Source organism: Perognathus longimembris, chromosome 24 (genome assembly GCF_023159225.1).
Source record: "Perognathus longimembris pacificus isolate PPM17 chromosome 24, ASM2315922v1, whole genome shotgun sequence".
Taxonomy (NCBI): Eukaryota; Metazoa; Chordata; class Mammalia; order Rodentia; family Heteromyidae; genus Perognathus; species Perognathus longimembris.
This window is the reverse complement of record NC_063184.1, coordinates 10,453,817-10,470,206: the sequence shown is the minus strand read 5'-3', so window position 1 is coordinate 10,470,206 and position 16,390 is coordinate 10,453,817. Positions and strand designations below refer to the sequence as shown.

The window sequence follows — 16,390 nt, the reverse complement described above, 5'->3', positions numbered from 1 at the left end:
TTTGTTACCTTGTCCCTCATTCCCCCCTCCCCTAAATAGTGTAATTCTTTAAAAAGGTAAAATTCAACAAATGAAAACCCTCAAAAGGGGGTGGGATGAGGTCAAGGAGAAAGCATTGGGCACATGAAGGGAATAGGAGGAAAAGGCAGTCAAGAGTCTAATGTACATCCTCCAAAACTAAGAAGAAGAAGGGGAAGGGTAGGTAGCAGAAGGATGGTTGAGTATGTTGAAATGGATGACACTGACCAAGATATGTTGTATTCATTCAAAAGCTGCTTTGTTAAATGGCAACTCCTTTGTGCAACTATTAAAGATAATTAAAATTATTTATTAAGATAAAATTAAGAGGTATGTGAAATAGAGGTTTTTATACAGAAATCCCTTATAAGTTTATGGGATAAAGAAATATGTGGTTACACAGAACAATTGCTTCTATGAAAGAATTCAGTAAACCATACCAAAGTAATTGTATGACTCTTACTCCCAGCTGCCCAGTAGATACTGGAAATAGTAGAACATTGTGAAAAGCACTTAGTATTTTAAGTACTGAGATGCCCCATGAATCACTTAGGTGTGGTACCATTTCCAGTTGAAGAGCTGATGACTTAGAAGAAAAAGATCTTAAGAAACTTTTAAACACTCCCACCATTTGCTGGATTTATGGTTACAAATTGTACTCCAGTGGTATTTATCTCATGTGCTTCATGCCAAGAGAATTCCTATGCACTTTTAAGGAGTATGTTTAGGCTGGACTAAGTGATAAAATTATTTTTTGCAAAGGGGAAAACATAGACTTTGAAGAGTGAATAAGACTTAGGATTTTATATTTAATTATTTTTTTAATTTTCATTTTTGTCATGAAGAATATTTAGCTTCCCCTATATCTTGATATTGTAACAATCCTTTCCTGTCAATTTTATTGTATTTTTTTGTTGTTGTTTTGTTTTTTGTTTTTGGCCAGTCCCGGGGTTTGGACTCAGGGCCTGAGCACTGTCCCTGGCTTCTTTTTGCTCAAGGCCACTTGAGCCACAGCGCCGCTTCTGGCCGTTTTCTGTATATGTGGTGCTGGGGAATTGAACCCAGGGCCTCATGTATACGAGGCAAGCACTCTTGCCACTAGGCCATATCCCCAGCCCCTTTCCTGTCAATTTTATATAATGTTAGTCAGAAGGGGGCATGAATCTTACAGGGCAAAAGTTAAAGTTCTCCTTCCTTTACGCTCTTCTCTGATCCTCTCCTCTTTTTTCCCTCTCCTTCACTTGAAAAATACCTTCAGCTGGTTATCTTTTTTTATTTTTAATGTTTATAGGTAAAATTTAATGGCACAGAAAACATTCACATTAGAATAATAAGTAACAACAAAGCAAGACATATGACCTAAAATTCAGAATCAATTTGAGGTTGTGAAACATATACACAGACATAATAGTTGAATAGTTGCAATTGTTATTAATGGAGATCAGCAAAATCTGTGTGTCATTATAGATATAAATTGGAAGTCTCCTGGTAATTTTGTCACAGGGTCTTTCTTTCAATATTAATAGCCAGAAGGATAAAATCTTGAACAACTGAAATCCCATGCATCCATAAGTAGCTTTTGATCATCTCAGTTATTTTTATTATTGCAGTTTAGCAACAATAGTTAAATTTCTTTATAGTAACCAATACCATTCTTTCATGAAAAGCAAAACACTTGGGTTTAGCTAAAGGCAAAATTCAATACATTGTTGGAGTTAAGTATATTTGGAACCGCACTTTCCCTGAAATTCAGCTGGTGGATTTGTAAGTACTGCCTTGGCTGAAGAGACCAAGAAAACAGGAAGAACTGAAGAGCATATTCTCATTCTAATGAATGCTATGCTAGTTTTGTAAAGAACAAAACAAAACAAGAACTCAATTACCTAAACACATACCTGCAGCTATACTAATTGAACTGTGGGGTTGTAGGATTTGTTCAACGGAAAGAACTCTAAGGACTATCATAGAATAACTGAAAATGTTATTGCTTCAAATGGTTTGAATTTCATATAATGTTTTAAAAGGGCTTTTTATTTCTTTCACTCCCTTGTCTCCAGGATAGCATAATCTCATGGTTAGATTTCAAGATTTCTTGCACTAGTATTGCCTCTGTTAACACCTAACATTGTTTGTATATAGCTACTGTAAGAATGTCATCTCACTTCTTTAACGTGTTAAACACATCCACTTAGCCCTTGCTGGTTTATTGTCCTCTAAGTGACTGACAGACTAAACCAGGAGTTGCTAGAGCCAACTAGAAATACACAGCCATATTTCCTGTCTGTGCACCCATGTCTTTTGTAACTAATTCTTATCTTTAGTAGCTGCAAAAATACTAGCTTATATTTCAGCTGCAAAGCCCAGCATTCTCCAGTCTGTACCTTCCTGAATAAATGAGGGAATCAGGTCTCAGGAAGGGAGAAAAGCAAGGTGAACTCCCAAAACATACAGTAGAACCCACTCACGCTCTCCCAGCTCTCCCATGCCTTGTTTATAGAGCATCCACAAACAAAAATAACGGAGGAACTAGTGGAATTGTTTATGACACAAATACAACAGTTCTAACATTTACTTTTTAAGCTGGAAAATTATGAGAGAATTATGAATCATTTGGATCAATTGATAGCATATTTGTCAACAGCATTACAGGTCCAAAGGACAGGACCTTGTGTAATATATGGGTCTAGGTATTCAAACTGGATCAATATGGTAGCCTTCTGAGATATCAATCACTGGACTGATAATGCAAATTAGTGATAAAAAATGTGTGTAGCAAGTGCAAGGGCCTTATGTTTGTCCTTCACTACTTGAAACAACAACAAACAGCAGTAAAAAAGATAAAGCAGAGTCACCCTGGATAACAAAGACCTACCACAACTTCCAAGACTTATTTAGGATCAGATGAAATCACTTGTGCATTCTGTTTCCACTACAGACACACATACATACAAATACACAGAGTGATATGAGTCCCTGTCATGCCTATGACAGACATAATAAGAAAACTAGGATCGAGAGCTAGTTACTCTGTTTTTCAAAGTTTAATGTGGGAAGGTGAAAACATACCACCAGATCAAAATTGCCTGAATGGTCAGAGTAGCCAACACTTGTGAAAGCTCACAATTACATTTTGTAACAATTTTTTGAGATAGTCTAGTCTAAATTCAACTTGTAAAAATAATTTAAAGATGTTTATTGAAATATTTTGGTCAAATATTAGAGGCTCAGCAATGCTGGTATCAATAGGCTCAGGTTTTTGCTATCAACAATGTGGATGTAGTCAAAATTAAATTTATAAACCATCTATTTCACAGCTGAATATGCATGTCTTATTCTCACTTATTCTAACACGAGTTAAAAATGTAAATAACTGCCAACTATCAATGATAAAAGATCACTAGGAACAAATGCTTCTTTGTGTGTGGACATGCTGTTTGTCTTTTATTTGCTCATTCAAAAGACAAGTACTTATCAAAGATATCACTCAGGTGAATTAGTAACATGCTATAACTAGAAAATTCATGTCTACATCAAACAAGGCAATAGTAGGACGGATTCCTTCATAGAAAATAACACTGGGATAAAATGGTGATACTGATTCAGAAATTCTTGAAAGTCATTAGGGATGGCTTTCAAATGTTATCTCTAGTACTATATGTGAATAGATCAATCCTAAGCATACACCACTACTGAGAAATAAGGGCTTTGGGAAAGCCCAATAATGAAGAAAGCCCCCAATAATCTATACCTCTCCTCTCTACAGATAACAATTCAAGTTGTTTTCAAACTTACTTCAAATAAGTGGGGTTTTTTTTTTGTTAACAATCTTCAGTAATAGGTAAGCACTACACTGAAATTTCATAAAGTCTTCCTATATTTAAAGAACATTAGTAGGTTCTTTCATAAGCACCTATCTTTTTATGAAGGCTATGGACAAAGAGTGTCTATTGCCTCTATTGATTTAAATATGTAATCTTAAGTGCTCACTTTATTTCTACATTGGTAAAAACACCTCTTAAAAAAATCAATGTGGTATCCAGGAAGCAAGCTCCATTTTCTTTTATTATAGGCCATGAATCTTTTCCAAGTTATTTCTCTATTATTCATGAATATGTTTATATTCAGTTTAAGTTTGAATAATGTGATACAATAGTTGATTAGAAGGCATTAATTTTAAGTAGGCTGCACATAGAGAAAAATTCTCTTCTTAAAATAGACATTACCTCAACATGTTATTTTCTTCAATTGGAAACATTTCCTAGTTCAAATGATATCATGGAGAAAAAAAATTTTGTAGTTCTTTTTTTTTTGCATCATCCTGGGGCTTGAACTAAAGGCCAGGGTGCTGCTCATGAGCTCTGTGTGCTCAAGGCTAGCACTCATACCACTTGAGCTACAGCTCTACTTCTGGCTTCTTTTGAGGAGAGGGTAGTTTATTGCAGGTAAGAGTTCCACAGACTTTCCTGCTTGGGTTGTCTTTAAACTACAGTCCTCAGATGTTAGCTTTCTGAATGGCTAGGATTATATGCATGAATCACTAGCTCATGGCTTGTTCTTTCTAAGTTTGAAAATCATATGCAATATGTATTTATTACCTCAAAACTCCTAAAATCCAAAATTCTTAACATTTGCCATCTGTATTTTTTCTAGATATATTCCAAATAACCAAATCCAATGATAGTAATGCAGAAGTCAATGATCCTATATAAAATCATTTCAAAAACAAATAACAGGTCATGCACACTTAATCTGCTCACTTTTATCTGGTTAATGTCTCATTGAAGAACATAGAAATGAGTCATCACAGCCTCTGAAAGGAAGGCTTAAGAAGATTTTCAATGTATTTTTAAATGTGTACTCTATAAAAGTGTGTATTTTACTTTTATCAAAAACAATCAACTCACAATCAACTCATCTTTAGTTTTTTCAGTCCTAACAGTGATAACTATGACATAGGCAAAAACAGTGAATGTTTCTCGTGAAGTGATTCTCAGGGATGAAAGGATCAGTTTAAATGAGAGAACACTTTTGAGACTTCTCTCTTACGGGTAATTAAAGAAGAAAAATGTCTCTGAACTCAAAACTTAAAGCATTCAAATCAACCTTAATTAACGTAAAAACTAGACAATTAATTCACAGACTGATTAGTGCCTGGTGTGGTATTTTGTTATTATGAATGCCAAAAGTGCACTAAAATACTCTAGGTGTTTTAAATTCATTATGACTTAAAGGAAAAATGTGACTTGAATAAATTTTATTAGAAAACACATGTATGTTATGTAAAATTGAATGTATTCGTTGTTTGGGGCAGCTCCCATGTTTACTTGTAATTGGCTGGATATAGGCATTGACTAATAGGTATTCCCTAAAATAAATGGGGGAGGTAATAGAAACAGTAATACTAACCCCCACCCCCACCCCTAGTTCCCTCTGGATTGATGGACTCTCAGTGAACTCTGTGCTGAGAGTACTTGCTCAAGGGAAGAGCAGGCTGGGATCACTGCTTTTCCTGAGACCCAAAAGCCAGGTCTCTATTGGGCATGTGGTAATCCCTTTGCCCATTGTGACCAGGCTCTATGAACTGTAATTGCTGTTAGACAGTACCACCAGAAATTGCCATTGTCCTGATATATCATCCCTGTCATAATTTGCATAAGGAATCAAATTACACAGATCGTGCAGAAGTTGGTTGGGATTCATATCTAGTCTATTCACCAAAGCCACCCAAATGGGAAAGAAGCTATTGAAGATCTTGTGATATATGTGAGGGTGGAAACTGAACTCAGATCATCATGCATGCTGAATATTCATTTGATTACAGAGGTCTCCCCAGCCTGTTTTGTGCTAAATTAGGGTTGGGAGAGTCATGTGAAGACAAAATGCTGTGGTGCAACTTGGTGAATTCTGGGTATTTTAGTAGCTATTAGGACACAGAATGGCTAATATCCAGTATTTTTTCTTCATTTACTAAACTTTTCTTCCTACCATCTCCTCTATATTCTACTACTCTATATTCTATGGATATACTTTTGCACAAAACAGAAAAAATAAATCTTTTCCGTGAGGAAACTTTTGTTTCAGTAGAGGAAAAAGAGGCAGTCACTAAAATAAGTCCATTCCATGTTTTAGAAAATAGTAAAATGCTAAAAGAAAAAATAAAACAACAACAACAACAAAAAGAAATGAATACTGGATTTTGAAAGGAGATGCAATTTTAAAGGAAGATCTCACCAAAAGGGTAATATTTGAACAGAGACTAAACTGGAAGTGGCCGCCTGGGAATCAGTATCAGGGCATGTCAGGCAGGAAATAACCAGTGCAAAGGCACTTGGGCAGAACCATGTATTGACATAGAAACAGAGTTCAAGTCTGCTGTCTGTGGAAGTGGGTAGTCTTAATGGATCCTATTGGCTCTAGCAAAACACTGGACAAATCACAGCAGTAGTAGTAAATTAGCTGGTGTATTTTTTAAGGGTCACTCTGACTACTGTCCTGAGAATGGACTACAGGCAGATAACATAGAAGCAGGACAAATGACTATGAAGCTATGTCAACATTAACTAGCTGGGCACTGCTGGCTCATGTCTGTTATGCCAGCTATTCAGGAGACTGAGACTTACAGGATCAGGCTTGAAACCAGCCAGTCAGATAAGTCTAAAAATCTCCAAAATAACTGTCAAAAAGCCATAGTGGAGTGGTGGCACAAGTGATAGAGTACCAAACTGTGAGTAAAAAAACCCAAACAGGAGTGTGCGGTCCAGAGCACAAGTACTGGTACCAGCAAAATAACAACAATAACAACAACAATAATAGGAAAAACATGATTTCTTCTTGAGCCAGAGTGCCAGAGTAATAGCAGTCAAGTAATTGAGCGGTAGTTGATGTAAAAAATGGAGGGGCTACTTTGAAGAAGGAATCAGAGGATTTACTAGTAAACTGAGTGTGGTGTATAAACAAAACTAAAGAGACAAGGAAAGCTGTCAAATGAGACCTCAGAAATATTAAAGGATCTAGACTATAGCATAGTCACATCAGATTCAAATTTTTACAGGTGTGATTGAACACAGACCCATTGGGAAAGAGACATAATATACAGGAGTAATGAAATTTGATCACAATTGCAGACTGCAATGATAGTAGAGTGGGTGTGAGGAAGAAGAAAAAGAAATGCTCTTTAGAGATGTCAGCATGCAGTGATGATTTTAAAATAATATTGTATTCTGTAACACGCATGCTGTGAAATAGATGTACAGAACGTTTCTCTACTTATTTTAAAAAGAAAATGTATTTGAAGCTGATCATGGTGACCCATGCTTGTAATTCTGGATGTTTCGGAGGACTGTGGTTGCAGACCAGTCTGGGCAAAAAGTTCAGGCGATTCCATGGTACTATTCCAAATAGCAATGTTTACTTCCTTAACAAGTAGTTTTCATTGAGCTCTGTCATTTACTAAAATTTCTCCTTTTCTCTCCTACTATCTACTTCTTCATTTAATATATTGATCTATAAGTGCTGACCAATAACAGAATATTAAAATTTCACAGGAGTAAGACTAATTTCTCTCTAAGTTTAGATCTTACTTCTCCTGAATATATAAAAGGGATTATATAAAAGATTCACAGCAAAAAATATTAAGACTATTTCACTGACTCATAGAAAAATCACAATATACATAAAATTCACAGAATTTCTAGGTACATTTATTAGTAGAAAGTGATACAAACTCAGTAATGGAGATATAGTTTACTTATGTAATTACATTTATTCTAATAGTTTAAGAACTATGGAAAAGTCACAGTTAATAAAACAGTAAAAAATTAGGGTTTAACTTCTATACAGAAAGGAATGAGGTCAAGTAGTAGTTTTAGGCATGATAACAGTTCATCTGTATACTAGTTACATGAGGAACATAAAATAGAACCCATAATAATTTTGTGCTGTTTAAACTATTTTATTGTCTGAGAATACTATTGCTAACATTTTTAATAGATAGGTTAGTAGACAATTTATTTCCAATTGTAATCATTTCCATAAAACCATAGCAATTTATTCTTTTTGAACTTGGAAAATTATTATTCTATGATTATCATACCTAGTTTGTCATTAGTATTTATACTATTAATTTTTATTGTTATTATAAAGGTACTATACAAAGGGATTACAGTTGTAAAAGTCAGGTAATGAGTACATTTCTTTTTGGACACTGCCACTTTGTCCCTCTCTTTTTCCCAGTTTTATATATTATTTTATAATGCATAATTGTACATACATAATAATGGCATCTCATAACAATCTATTTTAGTACTTAGAAGCCTGTTTTATTGATTTCAGTATCTGAACTGCATGTAGTTATACATCTTGCTCAAAGCAAGCTAGATAAAGAATGGATCTAGAAGTAAGTAGATTTTAGAGTTCAAGCCAGTCACTACTGATATTTTATATTTTTCCTGAATAAAGAAAAGATAATGTCATACAATTTTAATCAGAAATGACAAAAAAGATAGTCAAATATATTTTGAATTCATACATAGCTTTAAATGTAGCAGCTTATTAAATTGGGCAAGTTTCAATTAGATAATGGGGGAAAATAGACACAGGAACAAAACCAAGAAGGTTCTCTCCGGTCTATGTACTGTATTATCAATTAGATTTTTCCAACTGATGAAAAATTTGATGGCATAAATGGTGAATCTAATTATGTCTGTTTTAAATTCACACATAAAACTTTATATATTAATAACAAATGTCAGAATTTTAAACAACATGATTATTAAAATGATTTTAAAGTTAAGCCTAGATTTAATATTTTAGATTTAGGTTTAGAAATGTTTAGATAGTCATGGGAACTGGTTCTAGGACTGTTGTAGATAAGAAAAAAAATACAAGTTCCTTGTAAAGAAGGTCATCATGTTTGCAAATAACCTATACACATCCTAATGTATACTTTAACCATCTAGATTACTTCGAACACCTGACAGGATGTAAGTGTTATGTAAACAGTGGTATTGCTTTGTTTAGGGGATAATGATAAGAAAGTGAATTATACACTTTCAGTGTAGGTTCTATTATCTTTCCAAATATTTCTCATGTGGAGATGAATCTGGATGTGGAACTTTGGATATTAAAGCCACATGTACATGCTTCTAGAAGTTATGCACTAGTTCACAAAATGATACTACTTTATTTTTTGCCATAGCTATTTCTAAAACTCATTACATAGTTTTGCAAACTTGCAAGAAAAGCTATTTATAGAACCTCTGAGCTAGAAAATTTATTAAGATAGAGAATGTGTCTGTTTTTCTAATGATACAAATGAGCAGTTGTATGTTCTGGTTTGTTAATTTTAATTTTAGTTTTGAGTTTGGAGCTTGTTTTAAACTAGGATGCCAAGAGCAGGGACTCTGTATTTTGTCAGAGAGCTATATAAGCTGGAGGCTATCACTGAGAAATTTGAGCTACAAGCCCGACACAGGCAACAAGTAAAGAGAAATCTAGAGGGAATGCAGAGATAAAATAGAAAGAATTTGACAAAAAAAAAGGAAAGAAAATGAGACAACTATACATTCCTAGTAGAGTAGCATTTCCTAATTAGTCTTATAAGTTGCTGATCCTAATTTAAAAATTAAACAAAAACAAACAAACATTGGGTCCATCCATATGCACAGACCAGAAATTTTCTTTAAAAATGATTCTAAATCATTTAATTTTTAAAATGTTATTATATAACACACTACAGATTCTCAAAGACATTTTTAACCTCATAGAACCAACCCATTACCAAACGTTCTTAAGTAACTATCCAACAGTTTCTTGATTTGTATATTTCTGAAAGTGAGAAATTCATGTCCAACAAATCCTGTGTGAGAGGCTGCATGCACAGCCAAGGGAACGACGTATCATTTGACCATCTGCCTCAGGAAATCGCACACAGAACTGAAGATCCTCACTGATAAAACAGATCTAAAGAATAGATGAATCTAGTCAGGTACCCATGGTACACGCCTATAATCCTAGCTACTCAGGAGGCTGAGATCTGAGGACCACAGTTCAAAGTAAACCTGAGCAGGAAAGTCCATGAGACTTTTAAACCCTCAAAACAAAACAAAACAAAACCAAAAAGCAAACCAGAAGTGGATGAGTGGATCAAGGAGTAGACAACTTGTTTTGAGCAGAAAAACTTAGGGACAGTGCCCAGACCTCTCAGTTCAAGCCCTAACATCAGAAAAAAAAAAAAAAAAAGGAATAGATGAATCTTAGTATGCGGCCATCACACTGTCCAATGACACACAAATTTACAGAAAGATGAACATAGAAAGCGTATTTGTCAGGCCGAGAAGGTGGCTCAGTGGTTGAGTGCTTGCCTAGCATGCATGAAGCCCTGAGTTCATTCCTCAGTACCACATAAACAGAAAAAGCTGGAAGTGGTGCTGTGGCTCAAATGATAGAGCGCAAACCCTGAGCAAAAGAAGCTCAGGGACAGTGCCTAGGCCTTGAGTTCAAGCCCCAGGACTGGCAAAAAAAAAAAAAATAGAAAAGAAAAGAAAAGAAAAAGAAAGAAAGCATATTTGTCAACAGATTCTGTAGACTGGCTCACATCATGGCATCCAGTTATCATCAAATGCCAGGTCCCCATTCCAAAGATAAAGGTACCAACATCTTTGTCCTTAGTTGAGCCTTCTGCAAACATCCTATACAGCTTCTTTATCACCTCCTCAGGAAATAGAAATAGATTATACAAGAATGGGCCTGCCCTTGAGTCAGTCTCATCGCTAAAGATTTCTGCTTGTTGTAGAGAGCCATACTGGCCTAGAGACAGGTCCTAGCCTGTTAGGAGAGTGAAATGTAGCAAGACATCCAAGTGGCTGCCGAGGGACGAGCTGAAGTGAGATGTTGCAAGCAGGATGAGTGACAGAGATGACAAGGACACACAGGACACCAACTTCGACAGGTGTTGCACACATCTGACATGCTGGGTAAGTCATAGATGGACGGAATGGATGGGTGTTCGTCAGGAAGAAGGAGCTCACTCTGGGTAATGGTGCTGGGCAGGTTAGGAGGTGGACAGGCATGATGACATACAATGAAAGCCCCTGCAAACTGTGGCTACAGCCACAACCAAAGGGCAATCTTTTTTTTTTTTTTTTTTTTTTTTTTTTTTTTAAATTTCTTTTTTAATTTAATTTTTATTTTTATTTATTTATTTATTTTGCCAGTCGTGGTGCTTGGACTCAGGGCCTGAGCACACTGTCCCTGGCTTCTTTTTGCTCAAGGCTAGCACTCTGCCACTTGAGCCACAGCGCCGCTTCTGGCCGTTTTCTGTATATGTGGTGCTGGGGAATAGAACCTAGGGCCTCGTGTATATGAAGCAGGCACTCTTGCCACTAGGCTATATCCCCAGCCCCCAAAGGGCAATCTTCAAATGCGTACTGTGTGCCAAGGACTAAAGATCATTGACTTCACTTAGATTCCCTTAGACCTGTGCCCAGAGCACGGTGAGAGCTGTCCTCTATTAATGAAAGGCTAATGATGACCACTGTTCCATGACACCTGCAATTAATGAAATGGTATGTTTTACTAGAGAGGCATTCGAAATGCAAAGGGATATTTCAACATTTTTTTTCTTTTGGTGTAGAAACTTTAATTTGTGAAAATGTAAGTTCTAGTTGGGAGAACTTTTCTTCCTTAAAATATGTAAAATGGCCAGGTGCTGCTGGCTTACCATTCCTAATCTTAGCTACTCAGGAGGTTGAGATCTGAGAATTGTCATTCAAAGCCAGCCTGGGTAGGAAAGTCTGTGAAATTATTTCTAATTAACCACCAGATAACCAGAAGTGGGGCTGTGGCTCAAAGTGGTAGAGAGCTAGCCTTGAGAAAAAAAGAAAAAAACTCAGGGACAGCACCCAGGCTCTGAGTTCAAGCCACTCAACCAACAAAATACATATATAGGTAAGTAGCAGTAACTATGCTTTGTTATGACTTCTATTGGTTTACCCAACTCTTGCTATGAGTTTACTAACACAGCAGCAGAAACACTATTTGAGTTATGTAACACAGGACAACATTTAGGGAGTTGTGCAAATAGACAGAAGGCCAACACTAAGAAGTAAACACACTGCCTTTGAAGAATAAACTCTAGGCCCTTTTTGAAAACAAAAGTCATTTAACAAGCAAAGTTCATGAGCATGAATACTTTGAGTAGAATTTGGTGTGAGTGACCCACACCTATGTTATTTACAGCAGAGGGAACAGAGAAGCAATCACGCCACAGTGGAACCAAAAGCCCAAAGAACACCCCAAAACACTAGGAGCCTACATTAGATGTTGCTGTGAGGGCCAGCTTGAGTGTGGAGCGCACGGACCTGCCTGCCGTCATGTGCTACGGGAACATGCCTGAAAGATCTTATTGGAAATTGTGGTGTTTCATCCTGAAACCAAACTGTGCACAGAAGGAAGACATCCAATGCTGTACGTGTGGAAGGCAATTTCTAGATACGGTATGGTTGTGAACAGAGATTGAGTTTTGATGAGGTTATGAGTTAATCTTTTTGACCATTTCATATAAGTACATAGGTATACAGATACACACACACACACACACACACACACACACACACACAGAGAAACATATGGGATCTAACAGAAACAAACAATGAACACATTCCTTATTAAGCTGCCCAGAGTGATAGTGAGTTGCAGGTGAAGAGAAGCATGCGTAGTCCAAGTAGAAGGCCGTTACGATGTTTCTTGAGGACTGGGCTTCATATGTGGAGAGCTCCCTACACAAGCATGTCTATTGTCAGTATAACAAACATATGACATTCATTTATGATTACTTCATTCATTCACTCATCTGCCTTACATTCAGAATAATGGCTTGCCTGGGTGATCTTTCAAAGCATTGTTTAGTTTTAAAGATTTCTGATATCATTCAATATTTTTCAAAAAAGGAAAACCTACTAAAAGACTGGGTTGAACATAGAATAAGGACTAATGTGCTATATCTGTTGATTGTGTGGACACTCTATGGTTGTAAAATAAAACAGAAGCTTAAATAATTTAGTAGGCCCAGTAAATAAAAGGAAAACAACCTAAAACTTGTACTCAATTATCAAATATGTATTTCTATTTTATGTCAATATCACGCTAAATATAATGCATGCAGACTCAGCATCACTATAAAGGCAAATACTGTTTTCACTTGTGAACCCTTTAAGGCATTCTTTTGGATCTATTTTGGGCAGGAATAAAGTTTGAACTCAGGATGTTGAGATTACAAGATGGTGGTTTATCAGTTGAGTCAAATCCTAAGCCCCTTTGCTTTTTTTAAAATTTTCCAAATAAGGCTTCAGGCGATTGGACTGCTATCCTCCTACTTATGCTTCTCCTGTGGTTGGGATAATCACCAGCCTTTATTTTATTGGTCGGGATTGGATTCACAAATATTTTCCCCAGCCAATAAAATTCACCCAATCTCCACCTTCCTATCCCAGTAGCTAGGATTGTAGGTGTGAGCTATTGTGCCTGACACTCACTCCCTTTTTGAGATGGGGACTTGCTATGTAGCTCAGGCTAACTTCACCCCCAAGATCTTACTTTATTAGCATCCAATTGCTGGCATCAAGTATGTGTTGCCATGTTTGGCTGAAGGATTCCTTTGTACATTAATATTTACATAAATTATGAACAACAATGCTAAACCAGTATTTAATAACCGAAGAGTCAAATTCAAGTGAGAAAGATCACTAATTAAAGCCCTTCTCATTATCAGCAAGACAGAAACAATATTCCTAGCTGGATGAACTGCACATATAATGAGATTTCAGTATTCTAACTTCATTTCAAAACTATGGATGAAGGAGGAGAGTGAAAGACCATAGAAAACATTCTGTTTAGTTGAAAGAGCAAATGAATCTAAAACATGAGCAGGAAAGGTGATTCCTGGATCATTGGAAAAGCTAAATGGAACATCTGTTTATTTGGTTTTAAAAAATAATCTCTTTACCTAATATGACTGGCAACAGCGATTCATAAAATTACTTTAGTTCAAATTTTAGCTCAGTGAGAGAAATAGACTTGTAAAATAAAATCCTTGACATAGCCATCCACCTTTGCACTGTAGAAAATAATGACTGACTACTTAAAGCAGAGTTAGGTCAGCACTCTGTAATATAAATAGAGCATACTTGAATAGCACCTGCTGTTCTAGTCAGCCAAAAGAGAAAAAGTCAGCAGAGGTGATTGGCAGCTTGTAGTGTACTGTCACTTTCATTTCCTAAATTGCCTGTATATCTTCCTGGTCAGAGAATTTCCTGGTTCTTTGTTCTAAAACATGAATACCACTTCTAAAGACTGTACTTCATTAATATTATCTATATATTTTCAGCCATTAGTGACATTATTAGGTACATCATCCTTCCAGATAAAGTAGAATTAACTACTAGATCAAAATCTTTACACTTTTAAAAGCATTTTTATTTTCCTACAATAGTTCTACTTTAAATATCTTTATTGTTACCATTTTTTCAGCCAAGGGGCCTGTAGAAATTTTGTATACTGAATTGCAAAAATTACTGAATGCAACACTGCACAAGCAGCCAAAGCCAAATGCATACTACTACTTCTTCTTCTTTTGGCACCAGTACTGACTGGGCCTTGAACTTAGGACTTGGACATGTTCTTAGCTTTGTCACCCAAGGTTGGTGCCCTACCACTTGAGCCACACCCCCACATCTAGGTTTTGGGTGATTCACTGGGGATGAGTCTCGTGGACTCTTCTGCTTCAGCTGTCTTCGAACCTCAGTTCTCAGATCTAAACCTCCTGAGTAGCTAGGATATAGGTGTGGGTCACCGTGGCTCTGCTGGGTGGACCCTTTTAACAAGTGATTGGCCAAAGGAAGGCTGCTAGCTGCAAACGCGTGTTAAGTCTATTTGTTCAGATGACTTGAGTATACCTCAATAGCTTAAAAAAACAAAAACCCTGGCAACAAAAATGACTAGAGGTTAAGAAGATATGAAGGAATACAAAACCCAGGATCTAAGGCTGCCATGTGTGTAAAGATTTCACTGGTACCTACTTGAGACCACAAAAAGTTTAAATGCTATTTTCAAACTTCATCTCTGAATATAAATTGTTTTCTAAACACGATTTATGGATATACCTCATACGTATATACATTTGCATATATTGCATTTTAACTGGCATATTTAGATTGTTATTATTTATGTTGTTGTCATTCATTATTAGTAGTGCAATTACCTGCAAGTTAAAAAGATATACAATAGGAAAAACTGAAAATGGACATCTTATTCATTACGAAAATATTTTTTTTTTTAGATTAAGCCTCCTTCCAAATCTTACTGCTTATTTTAAACATTTTTTAAAAACCACTGATAAATCTGGAGTTCTGAGCTAGGATTTCCCATTTTAGTCATACCTTTCACATCTTCATCCTCAATGGTTGTATTTGAGCTCTCAGTTGACTCCTGTTGAGAAGAAGACATGTTTTTTTTAAGTTGCATTGATGAACAACTTGAGTTTGTCATTTAAAAAAAACACAATTGGCGAGTGATGAATAAGTATCATGCAAAAATTCTTCAGCAGGCTGTGTGCAGATGCTGACATGCAAATGGACAAAATACGTTAAGTGGTTTTCAACAGAAATGAAGTGTCAAATGCTGCAAATATTTCAAAGAAGGAGTACTCTGGTTGTCTAATTTCTAGTGCAATTTAAATCTGGGTGATTGCTAGAAGCAGTAGGGGTATGCAGATTTTTTTTTTTTGAGAATTATATAAAATGTGTGGGTGCTACACTGCCTTGTAAAGTGCAATGGATATGTGTTTATATGAAATTAAATTCGTTAGCTAATTAATTAAGCCACGAATAAATAGTACCTTTATGTGAGATACTATGTCAGGCACTATATTTACCGTCTATTTGTGTACTTCCTTTGAAAGGGGAGAAAATGTTTCACTGCATGAAAGAATTTGATGAAGAAGCTAAAGGCATTAAGCTGAAGTAGGCTGAAAGTAGTTATAAGAATATTTTTTTATGTTTCTTATGAGCACAAAATAACTGTAATAAATAGTTTATTTTCAAGGTCAGTTAGAATTTTTCCATTCTTCTACAAAATAAAAGTGGCTAGCATTGATAGAAAGCTGCTCCTGGAACAAGAAAAAAAAAAAAAAGCTCTTCTTTTATAAAACTACAAATTAAGTTGTAGATAAGTAGGCATACTTAAACGTACATTGTAACTGCCAGTATTAAGATTGCTAAAAATGGTTTGATAAATGCTTTCATTAAAAATGAACAAATGAAATATTACCTAGCAAAGAAACTTTGCAATGCTTATAAGAAAGACCTAATTTTCTACT

At 35.8% G+C, this 16,390-nt stretch overlaps 1 protein-coding gene across 4 annotated transcripts in view; it reads right to left on the bottom strand.

The window, feature by feature from the left end:
• The window catches only part of Camk2d (calcium/calmodulin dependent protein kinase II delta), a 249,777-nt gene that overhangs the window by 23,283 nt on the left and 210,104 nt on the right, over positions 1-16,390 (bottom strand). For 3 of the 4 annotated variants that reach the window (XM_048333528.1, XM_048333530.1, XM_048333529.1), the window contains one exon: positions 15,453-15,501. In XM_048333528.1, coding sequence (XP_048189485.1) covers positions 15,453-15,501 — 49 coding nt within the window. Of the gene's footprint in view, positions 1-15,325; positions 15,372-15,403; positions 15,502-16,390 lie in introns of those variants that run through there. The other variant, XM_048333531.1, reaches the window with a different exon arrangement.